The sequence below is a fragment of the Molothrus ater genome, chromosome 3 (assembly GCF_012460135.2).
Source record: "Molothrus ater isolate BHLD 08-10-18 breed brown headed cowbird chromosome 3, BPBGC_Mater_1.1, whole genome shotgun sequence".
NCBI classification, from domain to species: Eukaryota; Metazoa; Chordata; class Aves; order Passeriformes; family Icteridae; genus Molothrus; species Molothrus ater.
This window is the reverse complement of record NC_050480.2, coordinates 6,256,182-6,275,757: the sequence shown is the minus strand read 5'-3', so window position 1 is coordinate 6,275,757 and position 19,576 is coordinate 6,256,182. Positions and strand designations below refer to the sequence as shown.

The 19,576-nt window shown below is 45.5% G+C and overlaps 1 protein-coding gene across 1 annotated transcript in view; it reads left to right on the top strand.

Moving 5' to 3' along the window:
• Positions 1 to 555: 555 nt before the first annotated feature.
• The window catches only part of CAPN13 (calpain 13), a 49,368-nt gene continuing 30,347 nt past the window's right edge, over positions 556 to 19,576 (top strand). Inside the window, exons 1-4 of the mRNA XM_054514331.1 lie at positions 556 to 792; positions 12,668 to 12,737; positions 14,030 to 14,148; positions 17,861 to 17,994. Of these exons, the coding sequence (XP_054370306.1) occupies positions 556 to 792; positions 12,668 to 12,737; positions 14,030 to 14,148; positions 17,861 to 17,994 (560 nt within the window). The remainder of the gene's footprint in view (positions 793 to 12,667; positions 12,738 to 14,029; positions 14,149 to 17,860; positions 17,995 to 19,576) is intronic.

The following is a 19,576-nucleotide window of genomic DNA, read 5'->3' as shown; positions in this document are numbered from 1 at the left end:
CATGTGTGTAATGTTCAGTTTCCTAATTAAAGTGCCCCTTTCTGTTAAATGCATTAACAGAGAGGGGCTCCACCCTGCTTCAGACTGGAATACCTGGAGACTGCCCAGTTTAAACAGCAGCTTGAAATGCTGTGCTCAGCTGTGACAGCTGACAGAAGAGCCCTGGGTACCTGTGGGCATCATCCCTGCTCACACTGACACTCCCCTGCGTGTGCAGCTCCTGCTCCTGCCCTGTGCTGGCTCATATTGCAGCTGTACCTCAGTGCTCACACAGCAGCTCACTAACAGCTTTGCTCTCTGTCCTCGGGGAAGACTCCAAATTGAATTTGTAGCACTGACAGCCCTGGTTTAAGATAAACCAGTCGGGATTTGACGACTGCTCTTTGCCCATGCATTTCCAGCTAATAAGGATTTTGTCACTGTGGCTGCCCTCAGCTTTGCAAGCTGCAGCTCCTGATGGGAGAGGGAGGTGTTATCCCACACACTCCTGATGCACCACTTTGAGTTGGGAAACCAATGGCAGTCCCTGTATTCCCCCCACAGGAAAAGGGCACGATGCTGGCCCCCAGCTCTGCTGCCGTGCCAGAGCAGGGCTGGCAAACCTCAGGAGCCACAGGAATCCCCCAGAACCTGAGGAAATTCAACAGCCAGGACTTCAGAGACCTGAGAGCCTCGTGCCTGAGCCAAGGGCTGCTCTTTGAGGATTCCACCTTCCCTGCCCACGTCAGCTCCATCGGTCCCACCCTGCTCCCGGAGGAGAAGCTCTGGCGGATCCAATGGAAGAGGCCCACGGTGAGTTCCAGAGCTGGGACTTGGTGGCACTGCTGCTCCCTGGGACCACTGGTGGCCAGGGGATAAAGGCCTGCACGCTGGGGTGAAAAGTTTTGAAATTTTGAAAGTTTAATAGTAATAAAATGGCTATAAAAATAGTAATACAAATTAGAGCAATAAGAATTTGGACAGTCAGAGTTAGGACAATAAAAAAGGAAAGAATTACAAACGTTTGGATGCTTTCCTCTTGAAAGCATAGGTTGCTAACAAAGGATTAACTCTTGAAAGCAATAGCCTGTTGCATATTCAAATATCTCATATATGATTTAAAAGTTCTTTTCAAACAAAGGATGTTTTCTGGTTATTGTCAACTTCCCCCCCTTCATCTTGTAAATCAGTCATCCCAGTCCCCACCAAGTTTGGTTCTTCTTGATCAGGAGGCAATAATTCTTCTCTTGAAAATTTGGTGTCTTGTTGCTGTTAGCTCTGTGCGAAGAATTTCTTGAGCTAGTTAGAAAACATATCTTACATAGCATAGTTTCTATTTTAATATTATGTTGTGGCCTAAAACTATATTTAACACCCTACTGAAAAGGATTAATACATTGTAACTTTCTAACATAACACATATAATATTCATTTCAATATTTGTGAAAAGCCAATCATATAATACACATTTTTCACACTGGGGTGGGAGGTCTGTGTTGAGCAGGAAAGTAAACCTCAAGGGGAACACTGGAAGCAGAGTTGTAAGGAGGGATCCTTGCTGTGGGATGTGTGGAGGGAAGATAACCTGAGAGAAACAATTGCTCACTTTTAAAAATTTGAAAAATTTCTTAAACGTTAGCAAAAATTACAACAAAAGGAATAAATAAGGAAAAATTACAGCGCTGGGAACCCCCTGACTATCAGCCACGTGCTTGTCTACAAAATGGATGCTTTGCCTTTTCTATCTTTAGCCCCTCCCAAATTTTTGTCAGTCAATTCCTTCTCTGCTGTCCATTGGCAGAGATTACTTTCTTATATCTTGGTTGGAGGTCAGATTTTGGTAATAAGCTGGTCCTCTCTACTGAGGCTATTAAAAGGGGGAGGGGAAAGAGCACTGTGGAGAGACATATCACAGTAGCATCACTATGCATTTTAACATCTACATAATATCCATCTCTTAACTGTGAGAGCCAACTATTACATTACTCACCCATAACACAGCCTCTGCAACATTAATGATTCCATTAGGTACATTCTTGTAGGAAGTTTGCTTCCACCTGTGAGCCTGACCAGAACTACTCTTCCCACTTTGATCTGCTTCTAGAGGACGTTGTGCAAGCCTGAAAAGTTGTTAAACTCTGTTGAAGATCTCTGATTTCTGTAATCCAGGCAACTGACTCAGCAATACCTATTTTAAAGTAATTGGGACAAGGCAGGAGATGAAGTTTGTGTGCTGATTCCCAGTTGCCATTTAATAGGCAGTTATCATCTGGCATATGGAAGTTTAGAATGGGAGGTAGGAATCACATGCTCAGCTCTTTTATCCTAGGACCTAATTTAGGAAATCTTCCCGTGGTCCAACTGCTCTGTAGAGCGCTCACTGCTGTGTGCCATTTGCTGCTGGGGCAGCTCCTGGGTGAGCCACGTGCTGCCCCTTTTCTGGGTTTTGCTGAGCACACTGCTAGTGCTTGGGGCCTTTGGCTTCCCTGGGCTGGGACAATGCCTCAGGGTATAGACACAGTGACTGTGAGACTGTAAAGAGACAGCATGAAACAACAGGAAAATATTTATTTGGATGGCAGATGGGTTAGGGCAGTGAGGGTGTGCTGGAGCTTGGCAGCGTGGTGGCCTTGGCACAGCAGCAGCAGAGGATGCAGCCAGCGTGGATGTTGAAACTCATGGATCCCAGAAGGGAAGCAGAGCAGCCAGGACAGCCTGCAGAGCTGCTAAATGTGGATGCCCACATGGAAAGGCAGGAAACACAGCACATGGTAGCACATGGTGGGTGTGGAGGTGCTGGGTGCAGATATTTGGGTGTCTTCTGTGGAGGTGCCATGGAGAGATCATTGTCTTCTGCAGAAGCTGCTCCCACCACAGGCTGAATATCTGGGCTTCTCCTTAGGCAGTTTTCCTTCAAAGTCTGTGTCTGGTGAGAGTGCAGCTGTGCTGTGTTTTTTACACCAGCACTCTGCCTATGGGCTCACAGCAGGTGGGAAAGTTGGCTGTATTAGGAAAGTAACTAAAAATGCAAAGGAGAAGAGTTAGTTGCCTCTGCTTCCAGTCTGAGAGAGAAAATAAATAGGATAACTAAGCATTAGACTCACAAAAGACAAACACAGATATTAGAAAGGACTCTCCAGGGGCATTTTAAAGATGAATAAACTGGAATAAAATGTTATGATACAGTTCTCTTAAGTCTAACATCCCGGTGCTTTTGCAGCAGAGAAGTGTAGGACTACAAAAGCATACAAATTGACTTAGAAACCCAAATACCACTGATTCTGAGGCACTGTGCTGTGGGATGAACATCTATCCCACTCTAATATCCTGAGAGTTATTTCATGTGCAAAGGGACTGACGTTCCTTGCCAAAAGCAGAATCTGCTGCTGCTAGTGCTTGAAGTTTGTCAGGTGAGGCAGGTATTGGAGAATTCCCTTCTATTTTGCTGAATCCATGAATACTAAGGCTGTGAATAAAAGTTTTTGTGCAATTGGTTCCAAAAATTTACATATGTCCTCTCCATCCTGGCACTTCTCTTCTGAAAAATTTTCTTACAGCAGCCAACAATTTTCAGAACAGAGTGGTTTTTTTCAGGAAGGAGCGGGATCAAAACCCTTGGCTTTGCCAGAGCTCTCCTTCAAAAAATTAAACCATATGCTCATGGTCCCAGGGTTCATGATGTGAACATTGAAAAAAGGGACACAAAAACATTGTGTCCCTTTTGTTCTTTTATAGAGGCTAAAGCAGCATCTCCAGCTGCCCTTCTATGACAAGGGACAGAAGTTGAGACTGCTGACTCAACTGGGTCATCTGGAACAGACACTCAGGATTCCAGTGCTGAAGAAGACCTTTTTTTTTTTTTCCCTCAAAAAATTTTGACCAAAATTTTCACCTGCAGATGTCTCCCGACCATGCAGGCTTCACCTTGCCAGACAAGACACAAGGTAAAGGGCTGAGGAGAGCAACCAGAAATTCTCAAATGTCACCACAACAGCCATGCTGTGTCATGGCGACATCAGGGTGTGGCCTCACTTTCCTGACAGAATGAAGCAGGGGGTAGAAGATGTTTCTGAATTGCAGTGTTTCCTTTTCATTTATAGAGCTGCAGATGTTTGGAGTGAGGGGTCAGGAGGCAAATAAAGCTGTGTTTGCATTTCATAAGTCCTGAAATGTTGCCAGCTGGGGGCTGTGTACAAATCACAAACGGGATGGGGCTGCTGGGAACGTGCCTTGAGCTGTTTTATTTTCCAGCATCAGTCTCATTACATGATTATGACAATGGGAAGATGCCAGCAGCTCACATCTCAGGCAGCAGACCAAGAACTTAATGTTACAACTTACCTTATAAGTTTTTTGACCAATCACACAAAACAAAAGCACGTTGACAGTAGTTCTATCCAACCACTAAAAGCACAGGTACCTTTGGTTAAAACAATGCTTGTTTATTTCGAATACAACACTTAACTGTAAGCCTTAAAACACAATGCACAGAGCTCTATTATTAAGCTTCAGACTTCTTAATATCTTGCTAGATAAACTTTTCTGTAGCTTAGAGGTTTATTCTAGGCAAGCGTTAATACACAGACCATTGTTCTATTTGTCCTTGCTTTTCTACAGTTTAAATAATTTTTCTGCTGACCTATCTCATGGCTGCTGCTTAGCTCTAATCACAGTTCTACTGCTTCTAGAGCCTGCCTTTTGCAGCTTTCCCAAAACCCTCTAATTTTGTAGATTCCCATGCTGGAAGGCCAATGCTGTGTCCCGCTGGCTCTGGGAGTTGGTGCCCCAGGGGCAGGAGGGAGGTATCAGGAGATATCAGGTTGGGCACCTTTCACCCATGCAGAAATGTTTGTACAATCTGTGTTCCTGGGCCATTGCAATGCTAACTCTAAGGATAAGTGATCCCAGGTGTTTAAGCTACCTAAACAACTCAGCCAAGAGATACCTGTAATTTCCCCAAGAGAGACTGTTTCCAACCTGAGTACATCTCCCAGAGACTCAGTGCAGTTGTATCCTGCTGACAAATCATGGCCAATTTAACCTATATCTGTATTTTTCTCAGCCTCCACCATTAGCTCCCTCTGACATTAAAATAAATTTGTCTGGAATTGTACCTGTGACTGGCATCTCAGTCCTAATAATCTCTTAGCCTCCATTTACTGTGGTGCAGTATCTGGCTATTTAAGTGGTAGATAGCAATTATAACTGCTGTCTTTGTTCCAGATCCAACTGAGCAGCTGAGCAACATGCTGCTTCTATTTTACCTTGTACATTGTCAAGAGAATTGCCAATTATGCTCAGAGTTTGGAGTCTTCATATCTGGGGTTAATGTATAAAGTGGAGAGAAAACAGCTTGGTTTCAGACAGTGACAGTCAGAAACAACTTTTTGACTTGTAAACTCATCTTGTTTAATAGGCATGTGCCTGAAAAGAGAGGAGAGGTGGATCAGGAGCACCAAGATGACATTTGAAATGTCACTTTTCCCAACTCTGCAATAGTTGCAGTTTCCCATCAGATGGGGACTGGTTCAGGCTGTGTTTGCATCCCCAGAAATCTGTAACAGAGGTTTTGCATGTGGTATTTCAAGCATTACTAGAGGTCAGGCTGAAGGGAGCAAATACAGCAGGACCTCACCATTAACTATTCCTTTGGCTCACCAACAGTTTTGAGAAATGAAAAAGAAGTTCTGTTTTAGACTGAATAAAGTATTTTGTACAGCTAGGCTTTTCTAAAGATCAATCAAAGGGAAATTCTCCGTGAAGAATTATGTCAGATTTTAAAAACTGAGATGCTCCTTTTAAAATGTTCAGAACAATTCTTTTTCATTGTTTGCTGCTTTTCCTTCACACAAGCTATTGATTGGAACCAAGGAAGCCATGGAATGATTAACTGTTGCAGAATATGCATTTTTATTCAATTAATGTTCAGGCTAAAGATTTCTCTCTGTCCTGATCATAGTGCATCGTACTGTGCACATGCAAAAAGAAATTGAAGGAGGATGGTCCAGATGATGTGAATTGTGGTGATGCTAAATGTGGAATGCTTTACTTCTGCTAACATTGGTTATATTTTCAGATATGACATGTGTGAGAGGAGAGAGATTACCACCTGGGCAGCAGTGCCTTGGCCCTGCACCAGGGCTCAGTATGGTGCCCATTGTAAATGTGAAGGACAGTCCACGGTCTCAGTGCTTGTGTGCTTTAAAAGAAGGCTAAAATGGGCACAGGATGAAGTTGCTGAAGGCTTTTCTGAAGGGTCTTCAAGGTTGCAGCCTACTCCTCCTGCCCTGCTCACCCTTGGTCTCCTGGGGACCCTGTAGTTCCCCTGTGGAATGAGGGGATGCTGGGCAGGAGCTGGCATAAGATCTGGCCTCTGATTAGCACAGGCAGTTGTGTGTGGGGGCAGCTGGAAGAAAAGCAGCAAGGTGGCCAGTGGGAGTTTGAGGATCAGCATGGGAGGAATCCCTGAGTGCCTCTGATGTGACTTGTGGGGATGTGCCTGCTGAAAGGATTGACTGAAAGAGCTGCCAGGGGCTTTGTCTGCATCATCAGTCTGCTCAGAGCATCAGGGCATAGATTTCTTGGGTGCTTGTCTCAGGTATCTGGGGTCAGGTTGATGCCTCAGGTTTTAGCTTTTATATTTTTCAGATTCTTTACTGCTTCAGTGTGTAGATCTGAGCTTCATATTAGGGGATAGCAAGCTCTCTTCACAGAGTAGGGAGACAAAACAATTCCTTCTCTAGCTGGGGACCAAGGACAATGATCCAGATCTCAGGCCCAAGAGCAGAAGCAATGGCAGGATGAAGAGAGAAAAACAAGAAGGATGGGATTTCATAAGCTAAAGCTATAATTGGGCAATTAACTCGAATATGCAAATGGACCAGAACTTATAAAAGTGTGAGACCTCATGGCCGTCGTCCATTTTGTGCCATTTTGGGTTCGTCTTGGCTGGGCTCTTGTGCTGCCCAAGGTGGATCCATTGAGGCCTTCTAATAAATCCCTGCTCTATTCTTTAACTCTGCCTAGCCTTTGTTCTAGGTCAGCCTTCACAAGGCATCAAGGTGATGAGAAAGGTAGTGTCCAAAAAATTCCTTGGATGGAAGGTGCAGAAGGAGGCAGTGTGAACTCAGGCAAGGGATTCACCTTGTTCTCATAGCAGAGCCCTGTGCTACTGCACTCAGCACCTAAAAAACATTGGAGAAAATTATACTCATTGAGCCAATGCTTGTTAGCTGGGAAAATGATCCATGATTTGAATCAATCACTTTGTAAAAGGGCTTGCTCATGTTTTTAATTCCCTTCCTGTGTCCCTTCCGAAAGAATACATAACCACCTTTCAGGAGCAGAGTATTGTTATCCTGCATAGCTTTTGGTGAGCTTATTTGTTCCTTGGCCTGTTATTTATTTCCAAGAAATTTCCAAGAATTAGCAAATTTTGAAATTGAATTTTGAATCCAGCAACTGACTTTTAAAAATGGACCCTTTAAAAAAATTTTTTGAAGTTAGCATCTTTGTAGATGGATAAGCAAAACTGGATTTCCTACTGCATCAGCCTTGGCCTGTCTGTAGCTGGAGGGGACTAAAAAACAGATTTCATTCAGGCAAGAACTTAGACAACAATTTGAAGTTAACCCAAAGACTTGTCTCTAATAGAAGAGAGGGAAAATAAAGAAAAACCTACCAAAACCAGAAAAAAAAAAAAAAAAAGAGGAAAAAGAAATGAAAGTTGTAACATGAGAGGTTTTAATGAGGGACGTCAGGAATGTGTGGCAGTGAGGGACAGTGGTGTCCTGCAGGTCTGTCCCTTTGGGGCCAGCAGTCCCTGGCAGGAGCCAAAGCTGCTCACCAGCTGCTTGTGCTGGAGCTCACAGCTCCAGCCCTTCCCAGGGGCCTGGAGGATCCTGTTCAGTGCTCCTCCGTGATGAAAATCAAAATCAATCCGCCCTGCTCCTCTGAGTGTGCCTGTGCAATCAGGGTGATTGAACGGGAGCAGCATCCCCAGGCTGCCACTGCCTCAGCCCCTGCCTACTCAGCTGATTGCACCTGACCTCCACTTGGAGTTCACCCCTGAGGGCTGGGGAAGCTGCACTGCATCACCAGCCATGGCATCTGTCCTTCTGCAAGGTGGGAAATGTTTATTTGCATCGTATTTCCCGACTCCATTGATCTTTTGGGGAGAGCTGGTTGTGATGGGGAATTTGTGCATCCTGGGTGGGTTGGAAAGCAGCGCTGCTGTGATGTCTGCTCACTGCCCTGCTTCCTGCTTCTCAGGCAGGATCATGTGGCTGTGTTGGCTGGAGGGTAGTTGGTAACACCATGGGACTTCCAGTTTTTTACTGTATCATCCCAGGGAGGGGTTCCAAGACCTCCAAGGAAACTCAAAGGCTCCAGGCACACAAGACTACTTCCCTTGTTCGCCTCCTTTGTCTTTGCCTCCTTTGTTTTAGCAGTGAGCCACACAAAGCAAACAGGTTTCAGGTAAAACCCGAGCTGGTTTCTGTTTTTGTCTGGTTGTTGACACCAGTCCATCCTCCAGCAGGACTTAGCTGTGACGTTTGTGGGCTCCATGCCTGTGTGGAGTCTGGTGAGCTCATTCTTCCGATGCAGAAGAGAACTGGAGAAAAGCATGGCTTTTATAAGCAACAAATGCATTTGTATTGAAATCAGGCAATTAAGAATTGAGCTATTCTGCTGTAAAGCAGGGAATTGAGTTCTGTCAGTGCAAGCAGACCCCTTGAGAGTAGTCTGATTTTTCCTATTAGTTTTGGCTTGCTCAGTTATCCTCTCCCTCTCCAATCTGTCGGAGACAAGTCATTGCATGTCAGATCTCTGGTGTGGCCCAGCAAATCTTCTATTGTGTGGGTTGGAAAAAACCTTTAAATCGTGGAGTTCAACCATTATCCAGCACTGCTAAGCCATCATGTCCCCCAGTACCACATCTACATGTCTTTTAAATACCTCCAGGGAAGTGGGTGTACCACCTCTGTGAGCAGCCTGTTCCAATGCCTGGCCACCCTTTGAGTGAATGAATTTTTTCCTAATATCCAACATAAACCTGCCCTGGCACAATCTGGGCCATCTCCTCTTGTTCTGTCAATTGTTACCTGGGAGAAGAGACTCTGTAGCCTGGCTACCACCTCCTTTCAGGCAGATGTGGATCACTCCCCTGAGCCTCCTTTTCTTCAGGCTAAAAAAACCCAGCTCCCTCATCTGCTTCTCATAAGCCTTGTGCTCCAGCCCCTCCACTTTGTCCTTTGTTCTGCCCTCCCTCCTTATCCCCAGTGTCTTATTTCTGTGGAGGTTTCCTGTGGTTGTGGGATGTATGGCAGTGGTGTGACTGACCCCTCCTCAGCCCAGGGAACTGTGGTACAGTGTTTATTTCTTAATCCACAGCAACGCTATTACAGGCACAGCAGTGCTGCTGAATTAACATTTGTCCAGCTGAGAGCAGTTTGGCTTTCAATAAATAGCAGCCTTTTTATTTGTCATAATTTGTGTGTGTTGAACAGGGAGCACCATTACTCATGATGGCAGGATGTGTAAGGATGGTGGAGCTGCAGCAGGGGGGAGCAACACGAGTGTGGCTGAAGGGAAAGATCTGTGGCAGGAGCAGAAACAGGGTTGGAACTTTATTTTAGGGTTGAGGTGAGCTAACCAGGAGGTGGCTCTGCAAACAGTCAGCTCCAGCCTCTTAACTCTCAGTGGCCTTGTGCCTGCACTCAGAATCGTGCTGGGCTAGAAGAGAAATGTGGGGGAAAGTGGCCAGCACCCAGCCAGAGCAGCCTGCAGCCAGACTGGCTTGCACTGCCTGGGAAATCCCACCTCAGGCTTCCAATTTTTCACAGACCTGTTTGACTGTGTCCTTTGCATGTCTGCCTGTGGTCTACATCTACACTACTCACCTCCAGCTCCTTCTGGGGACTTGTTCTTCCCTAAAAATTTCAAGCAATTATAAAAAGAGATTTAGAGCTAAATGCATGTACAGGACACTTTCCTTCCACCTTTCAGATTAATTCTCTATCTTGCCCTTTAGATGAACAGTACTTCTGTGGTAAGAACATGCTCTAGAGGATAAAGTGGCTTGAACTTGAACTTCTCTTTCTTTTTGAATACATAATGAAGTCTTCAGTGGTCCAGGGAAAGCCAGTGGTGAGAGCTTTGTCCTGGGGGGATGAGTTCAGGCAGAGTGCTTGCCTTGCAGCCCATATGGTTTCCTTCACTGCTGGGCTCATGGATACTCTGAGAAGAGACCACGTGCCTCCCTGAGCTCCCTCTTCTTCCGCCTCCCAGCCAAAACTGAAAAGCCTTGGTGAAAATGCCACAAAGCCTCATCATTTCTCAGTGAAACAGGGCACTGCTTCTGGACAGACATATAGTTAAAGCTGTGGTTCCTCTCTTTGTCATGCAGTTTGAGCAGTAGGAAATGGTGAGGCTTGCACATTTTGTGCAGTGGTAACTATGTGTTTAGCTGTGTTTTGCAATAATGGACAATATGGTGTTTTATGACTGCTGTATTCTTGCCTTTGAAGGAAGAGGAGCTAATTGGAGACTTCCTTTCCTCCCAGTTGAAAAGGTGCAGATTTCCAGAGCACTTCCATCACCCTTATGTCCTCTCTGTGCTCTGTCAGAAGCCCTCTGTGGGTCCAGACAGCTGCTGAGCAGCCCCTTCCCCTGGCTGGAGCAAACAGCACACTCTGTGCTGTGTCTCAGTGATTGCCCCGGAGCCCCTGGGGAGTGAAAACTCCTGGAGCAGAGCTCCATGTGCTGTGGGGAGTGCAGCACTGGAGAGTTCCCTCTGCCAGCCACAGAGATGTCTTTTCTGGGTTTAGACTAAATTGCCAGTTTCTCTCAGCAAGGAAGCTGCTTAATGACTTAGCTCATCCCCGTTTGCTCACAGGGGAGTCCAACACCTTGGTGGGCAATAGAATATTTGGTGAGGCATCTAATGGGCTGCCTTTTGAACCAGTCCCCACAACAGGCTAGCAGGATCCACAGAGCACTTCTGAGCTTTAGCATCCTGGCACAGAGCACAGCACCAGCCCTTTCCTTGGGGGTCCCATAAAGACACAGCTGCCTTCCCATTAGTTTCAGGCTCATGCTCCTGGATGGTGCTTACCCCTGTGGCAGCTATGCACTGTAGCCCAGCCACCCTGCTTCTGGCAAGTCAGACTTCAAAGCCCTCAGAAACGATGGGGGAAACAAAAACAGCCATTCTTTTATGCTGTTGGTTTTCTGGAATGACTACTAGCAAGTCAGCCACACACAAAAGCACGGGCAAGTTCAAAGCCTTGCCATGCAGTTTAAACTTTCCTGCTTGTGGAAAGTTTTGAGTTCACCCAGGTGGGAAATTGAGGTAGGGAGAAGATAAGGCTGGGATGGATGCAGAGCAGAAGGGAGAAGGGCTCAATGCTGCTTCTTCCTTATACAATGAGCAACAACTGCTGCTGGTGGCCACATGTCTTAGGCCTGCTCCCATGCCATGGGTAAATCTCTTGCTGCAAATCCCCAAAGTCCTGGGATAGCTGGGGATGGCTGTAGGAAAGCACCTCTCCAGGAATGTGCCTGCTGAGGCTGCTTTCCCCCACGTCAGCAGTGCTCTGGGAGCATGATGTGCCCACCAGCCTGGAGCAGTGACATTGCATTGCATCTTTTCCTGACAGGGAAACGTTTTAGAGGGGTTTGATCACTGTGGAGCCATTTCAGAAAGCTGACAGCATTTGCTAATGCTGAGCTCACACAACTGTGTAAGTCATGAGTCACATTGTGAGCTGGTCTTATTTTTGTGCAGCATGTCAGACCAGCTGGGAAGAAGGAATGCCAGGGCCTGTTCAGGGAAGGGCTGCTGTATTTTTTTTTTTTACCAGAACTTTTTTTCCTTCCTTTTATCTCTTTGTTTTCTTACATGTGTGATGACTTGCCTATTTCAGGCTGATTGCTCTTTCAAAACAGAGCCTTACCACGGTGGAGAGTGCCAAGGGTTCTTCATGGGGGATGGTGAGGCTGCTCCTTCCTGAGCACTCAGACATCCCAGGCCAAAAGCAGGACACAGCTGGGAGAATGGTTCACACTTCTGTGTGCAAAGCCAAGCCGTGAAGTGCTTCCCCCTTCACTGCCCAAGCAAGACTCTCAAGGAAAATTCTCCCTGAATCAAAAATGTCAGCCAGGCCTGTGGGATTTTGCAGACAGAGATTAAGCTCTCTTTCTATATCTCCCTCACCAGAGTGAAGAAAAGCAGCCCAGGCTGACCTGTATTAGACCTGAATGGAAACACAAAAGGCTTAGAGTGTAAAATGCTCCCAGACCCACTGCTGAGCTGAAGTATAGACCCTGTTCCACTTTGCTTGGAGACCTGTGTGTCTGTGCCCTGCTGTGCCCCAGGAAACTGCATGATCTCACTGCCAAGCTCAGAGCTCTCTCTGAAAGGTGTCAGTAGCATTAGAGAAACCCAAATGAAAACTCAGGGAGCACCCACCCCCAAGTCCCCCATCCCTGGGAATATCTGAGCAGGTTAAAGAAGAGATGATTGAGTATCTCCTCTGGTTTTGTTGGTGGCAGGCAGCAAAACATCAGGGCTCAAGAAAAGCAGTTTTCAGACCTGGAAAAGGTAGGCAAGGTCTTCAAAGGGCAGGAACACACTGCTGGCAAAGGCTGGGTACTCACACTGTTCTTTGCATTTTCTTTCCTCCAGGAACTTCAGAGAAATCCTCATTTGATCACGGATGGAGTTAGCAGATTTGACATCATGCAAGGAGAAATAGGTAAGGTGATATTCTCGATTTGGAGGAGATCTGCACAGAGCAATAACCTGTGATTGCTTTGCCGTGTTCCAAGTGCTCAGTGGGAAGATGTGGACATGGTAGCTGCAGTAAACAATCAGTGCAGGTCAATCTAGACTGGCACAAGTCCACAGACAACTGATTGCAGATATTTAACAGGATTCCCAAATGCAGCAGCTCAAATCTTTGTTACTTTTGTCTGGCATCTGCCTTCTGTCTGGGTAAGGCCAAGCTTAGAAATGGAGATCCAGCTGAGATCGGGCAGATGCTTCAGGAAGAAGGGTCAAACACAGTTGAGTGTGAGTAGATAAACAGGCACAGCTCCGACTTCTGTAGGGCTGAATTCTCTTTCCTTCCTAAGTCTTCATTTGTCTGCCAGTGTTTTCTTCCTGTGGATATTTCTGTTCAACTCCTGCCATAATTACCCAGTATCAGAATATGTATCTGCATCCTGTACCACTTCCATCTCGTGCTCCTTGACCATGTTTTTCTCTGGGAGCAGCACTGCTCCCATGTAGTAAGAAATGCCTTCCCATTTCTCACTCCACTGAGAAGTTTGAAGGTTTCCTAAAGAGTGTTCTGTGTGGCATTCACATTCTCTGAAAAAACCCCTTTGCCCAGGGTTTTTCTCCTGGGAAGCTGAGAAGCCTCAGAGAAAAGGAAAACAATTCTTATCTCATTTGCTTCTCCTGTGTTTTGCTGGTATGGAATATGTTTGGAGATTGTTTACCCACAGGTGATTGTTTCATTGGATTCTGGTATGAGTTGTTTTCACTCTGGCCAATCAGGGCCAGGCTGTGTCAGGACTCTGGAAAGAGTCACAAGTTTTCATTATTATCTTTTTAGCATTGAGTAAGTATCTTTTCTGTATTCTTTAGTATAGTATAGTATTTTTAAGTATAATGTAGTATGATAAAGTAATAAATTAGCCTTCTGAGAACATGGAGTCAGATGCATCATTCCTGCCATTGTTGGGGCATTTCCCAAAGAATACAATAGTCCTGTACTGCAGGTCTCAACATGACTGCAAAAGATAGGAGCAGCCTGGAAGTAGAAAAGGGTGGCTGGTGACAGCAGGGTTCCCAGTGGACATTGCTGGTGAATCCTGGACAGTGCTTCAGCATTTTGGAGGGGGGAAAGGAGACAGAAGAAGGTTGGTTACTTTTATCAAAGTGGTTCTTAGATGTTGCAGCCCATTCCCTTTCTAAAGAGTCAGCTGCGATCCAGAACAGCAAGTGACTGACTGAATGCACTGGATTCTTCCCTCCCCTGAGGTGACTGCTGGATGCTGGCTGCCCTGGGCTCCCTGACGCTGCGAAAACAATTTTTGGAAAATGTTTTGCCCAAGGACCAAGGATTCCAGGACGATTATGCTGGGATTTTTCATTTCCGGGTATGTATTCCCTGTGGTATTGGTACCACCTGAGCTTGGCTGGTTGGATTGCAAAGGGCTCCAAGCTGCAGCCCCACATCCCAACACCCTTGAATGCTTTGGTTCTTCAATGCTGGCTCCCAATTTGGAACTTTGCAGAAAATCCTGAATTTTTTAATGATTCCTCGTGCTCCAGGTGGTGCAATTGCACTTCAGGGAATTTTGATGCCCTTTTCTGAAAGTTATGACTGCAAAGGCAGCGGTACCAGCTGTTCAGGTAGATTTGTGTACATATATGTTTTAGATGGCATTCTGGTGGCTGCTTTGATTTGGGCAGTGTGTTATGGCTGTCATCTCACCTGCACTATCTATTTGGGCTCATTTTCTGTTTCCCCACTTCTCCTTGCCCTTTCAGCTCGTTGAGACGGCTGGAAATTACAAATCCTTGGAGACAGATCAGAGGAACAGGCTTTTGATATTTTGAAAAGAGATTTGTTTCAGAGAGAGGAACAAGGCTTTTTAGTAAATCCCACTTTCTACCAACTCCTGAAATTGTCTGAATCTCCCAGGAGGGTGACTCGGGTAGCAACTGGCAGGCTCTGCTTGCTTGTGTCTGAGTCAAACAAATATCTGGTGGGATTAGAAGAGCTTGCAGCACCATTAAACTACAGAAGCTAAACTGGATGTGGAGAAAATCTGGATAAACTCAGCCATTCCTCATCCCCCTTACTTCACAAATCTCTTTTGTTTCATGCAGTTCAGCACCAAACAGAGAGCTCTGGCAGTGGGACTTCTTTGACCTCCTAGGCTCTTGTGGAGCAGCACCAGGAGGATTATCTTGTGGACAGTCTAAATTTTGCTCTGTTCCTTTGCTCCTTAGAATACCAGATGTTTCTATCTTGGCCCATTTCCAGCACACACACTGCCACACTGTGTGAGATAAACCAGCTGAAGGGACACCAGTCTGCTTAAAACACATTAAAAGGATGCAAGCTAGATTGTCTTTCATGGGAGCTTTGAAAAGATTAGTTAGGCGCAATCCTTAAATCTTAAGCAGTATAAATACCTTACAGTATTTGAAAATGTTTTCCCTGTCATCTCATCTGCAAATCAATGCAACTCTTTCTGGCTTTCCTTGAGCAATAAACCCCTGAGAAAGCTCCTCTGAATGGAAATGCTTCTCTGCAATGCCTTTCAATTATTCCATCAAAGATATTTTACTGCCATCCACAGGCTAAGCAACCAGTCCTCAGTTCAGTGAGGAATCACAAACAAGGCATATCATATGCTAATAGAATAATTTTTAGCTTATAACTTTTTTTCCCCACCATTTTGGAAGTGGAGCATCTTGCCTCTCAGGAGTACAAGGGGCTGCTCCAGTGTTCCTGTACAACAGGAGCTGTTCAGCTGCAAGAGTCAAGGGTGTTAAGCACTTCATCAGCTGTAGTTAAGATGGGCAATGTTTTTATCTCGGGAATAATTACAGTGATGTTATCTCCCCGGGGATTAAGTCAGTCCCATGTTGGCACAGGAATCCCTTTCTCTGCCACAGAAGCTGTGGTGCCAGTGAAGCAGAGTGTGTCACTGCTTGTGACAGTGAGGAGCAGCACCTCAGCTTGGGAAAAGCCAGAAGTGTTCTGCAGGGAGCTACAGGGGGTCATTGCACAGCACATCAACTCACAACTGGAGGGATCTGCCCTGGGTGTTAATGTCCCTGCTCTCAGGAAAAAACTGATGAAATCTTTAAAGACCATAAACGGTCAAGACTTCAGTTTCAGGAAACATCCAAAAAAGTGCTTTTTAACACCATAGTTGATAGTTGATAGACATGTGATTTTCTCCTTACTCAGTTTCAGAACTGGATTTTTCTAAGATCTCTGTCCAGGAAGGGAAAAAGGGGGCAAAATAACAATACAGCATTCCCCCTTTGACCATCAGGACACTAGATGTGTTATTGTCATCTTGAGACTGTCCATTTCTTTTTCCTTCTCTTAAGGAAAATAAAGTCCTGATTTAAAAGGCTTATTCTAAACGTGGAGGCAAAGAACTTCCCTCTTTGCATCCTGCCTAAATAGCAATTCTTGGTTTTATTTACTACCACATTCACAGCTGCAGTACTTAAATCCCATAAAGGGATATAAAGAAATTTCATTAAGCCAGGCTCAAGCCACATCCTCTGAAAGCAGGAGAATGGCTTCTCCTGTACCACTCTTGTCCTTCTGGAGCACTCTAGGATTTCCCATGAGGTTTCTTCTTCCCTCTGTGGCTTTTCCTGTCCTTGTGAGCTCAGATGTGACCACCACTTGAAGGTCTGTTGTGACAGTCAGGACAAAGCAGCTGAAGAAAAACACAGTGCTGCATTCAGACTCCAAGCTTGACCTCCCTACCAAACCATGGCCAAGGAACTTGACTTTTGGAAAAACATCCCTCAGTGGGTTTGGACTGCATTAATCCCCACAGCAAGTCCTGCATGTTCTCCTTATTTACCTGTTGTGATTGCACATGGGGAGGCGTGGCTGGATGTCACACCTCTTCTCCATATAGACCTGCTCCTAGCTGTTGGCAGAAGGGCTCCTTAGGTGACTGAAAGGACATTTCCTTTTGGACATTTCTTTAGCCTGTCTCTCCTTCAGGCAGAGGACAGACAGTGGGAGGCTTTTCCTCGAGCCAAAATCAAGCAGAACCCCCAGATCTCTCCTGGAGCTCAAGGCAGAGGCTCCAACCCAAGTTAGGGGTTCCCAACCCAAGTTAGGGGTTCCAACCCTCCTGCCACCACTGGTGCAGGAAAGGAGAGGCCTGGGTGAGGCAGAAATGTGAGTAGGATCAGACCTGCTTTCAGCTGAGCAGTCTGTAAGCTGCTTTGCTGCTGGGCAGATCTGGTCTGGTGCTTTTCTAGCAGAACAGCTCATTTTGGGGTTTTTCATTGACCAGAGCTGTTGAAATAAAATCATGCTAGACTAAATCTATTGCTGGCATGCATCCACTAGAGTCCTTAGCATTACTGCAAATAAGAGCTTGGCCTCTTATGATTTCGAATCATGCTAAGCTACATTAATCTGCTAATGACTCTGGAAATGGCTCCTTTAGTTCATCCCCGCAGATCTTTATTCCTGTCTTTTCCCTTGAAAAGTTTCATCAGCTGGAGAAACACCTGCTCTGTCCACATGCTGGAGAGACTGCCTGTGTCCTTCTCATCCATCAAGGAGATGGATAACACCTCAAAACAGTCTTTAGTCACTGCACTGTCTCCATCCATGACAGCGTGTCAGAGTCTTAATTGAAACACTGAGGAAAGGAAATTTAGAGGCTGGATCTTGACAAAGCCTCTCTGGCCAAGAGCTGTGCTGTGGGGAAAATCCAAGTGTGGCTGAGGAGTGAGGCTCATGGAATCCACCTGCTGGTCATTCTTTATCTCCTTGAGCTATTGCCCAAGAATATTAGCATACTCCCCGTGTTGAATCTCTCCTCCCACTGATTGCAGGACCAGCTACACTCCCCAAGGACTTTCCCTGCCACTGGGAAAGCCAGCCAGCTGGTGGCTTGTTTAACAACGGGGACCATTATCCTGAGGAGTTCAGGAGAGAACTTGAACATATCCATGTTGCTTTAGATTAATTCCTGTGCTAGTTCAGGAGGATTTTTCTTTCCATGGGCATTAGTGCTTAGAAGAGGCTCGTTATTTTATTTTCTCCCTCTTTTTTTAAAATATATTTTTTTATTTTCTTATTTCCAGTTCTGGCAGTATGGAGAATGGGTGGATGTAGTGATAGATGACCGGCTGCCATTCCTAAATGGAAGATACCTGTCTGTACACCCCCGAACTTCAAATGAATTCTGGCCATCCTTGCTGGAAAAAGCATATGCCAAGTAAATACACCTGGTCTGTTCTTCCACCCAGTGCTGAATGCTTTCTGTGGGTGGTTTCACCCTCTGCCTTGTGCAAAGCACACAGGAAGGAGTTCAGGCTGACAGATGCCTCTGTGGTGCTGTGCTTATGTTGTCTGCAGCAAACATTGGGCCAATATAAACTGGAGATGTTGGCCTTGGGTTAGACCTAACTCTACCCAGCCCTAAAGGCAGCCAGCCCTACATCTACCCAGTTCAGCTCTGGGATGTTAATGCCTGAGAAGCAAAATGAGCAGGGCAGTGGTGACACAAAAGTGCCAGGAGTGTCCTTCTGCTTTCAGGGAAACTTCTTTGTGTCTGTTTTCCTTTCTGTGTTGTCCTCAGTTTAGGACTGCAGAGTCCAAGCATGGATTACCTGTGTTTGCAGACACTGATCAGAGATCCTGTGGGTATTTGGAGCAGGCAATGAGAGGAAGCAGGACTGAAGAGCATGCCCAGGCACAACACACACACTCCTGGGACTCTCTGATCAGCTCTCACTTCTCAGAGAGCTCTGACCCTAAGCTGAGGTCCCCAGAGTATGCAGGGTAAATAATGCCTAATAAAGAGATAACAATTTTTAAAAATCCTCTGGAGAGAGAAGGGATCGGATTGTGGTCCCTTGCCCATTTCTCATTATGAAAAATGCTGAAGAAAAAGTCCTGTGTGAGGGGTGGTATGAAGGGCTGGAACTTGGTACCTGAGGCTGGTGTGGCATTTGCACTGCAGTGAAGAGGAGATGAGGAAAAGAGATAATAATTTTGGCAGATTTGGTCAAGAATAAGCAAATGTTAAAGCAGCATGAGAGCAACTCAGGAAGGGGATGCATTTTGCCCTGAGATATCTCAGAAAAGTTGACTCAGGATTCAGTATCAATTTGCTGCATAAGATTTTAATTACAATGCACACCAAACCTCTATTAAATTAAAGTTGCAAGCAATGCTGTTTATGAGATTCCCATTGGAGAAGTTATTCCCCAACGCCCAAGACAAATTCTTTTCATCAGTGTAGGACAAGGACAACTCTTCAAAATACAATTAGCTGCAGACTTCATTTGATTACATTCATTAAATACAGTGTGTATGGAGGGGTTTAACAGCATGCTCTACCTGCTCTAAGTACAGCATGTTCCAGCTTATTTGCTGTCTCAATAAAAACCACACGATAAAAACAACAAGGACTGTGCTGGCAATATTAAATTATTATCCTATTATTGTGCTCTAGCAGAGTGAACTGGGAACAGTGCTGAGAACTCATTTCTGCCTTGCCCTGGAAGCATGGGTAAATACCTTCACCTCTCTTCTCCTTTTTCTCATTTGCAAAAGGAGTACTGGCCATTTTTGTGAAGAGTCCTGTATAAGTAGGATGTAGAAACTAACAGTTCAGCTCCATTTAACCTGAAACATCCATTTGAACTAGTCATCCTTGGCTCCCTTCCTGTTCAGAGAAAAGAAACTGCATGCTTCAAGATGAGATGCAGCTCATCTCCCAAAAATGCCTGTGTTGGCCTGAGATGCACCTTATTATTTTCCACTGTCTGTGAATGGCTCTGGACAGCTGCCTC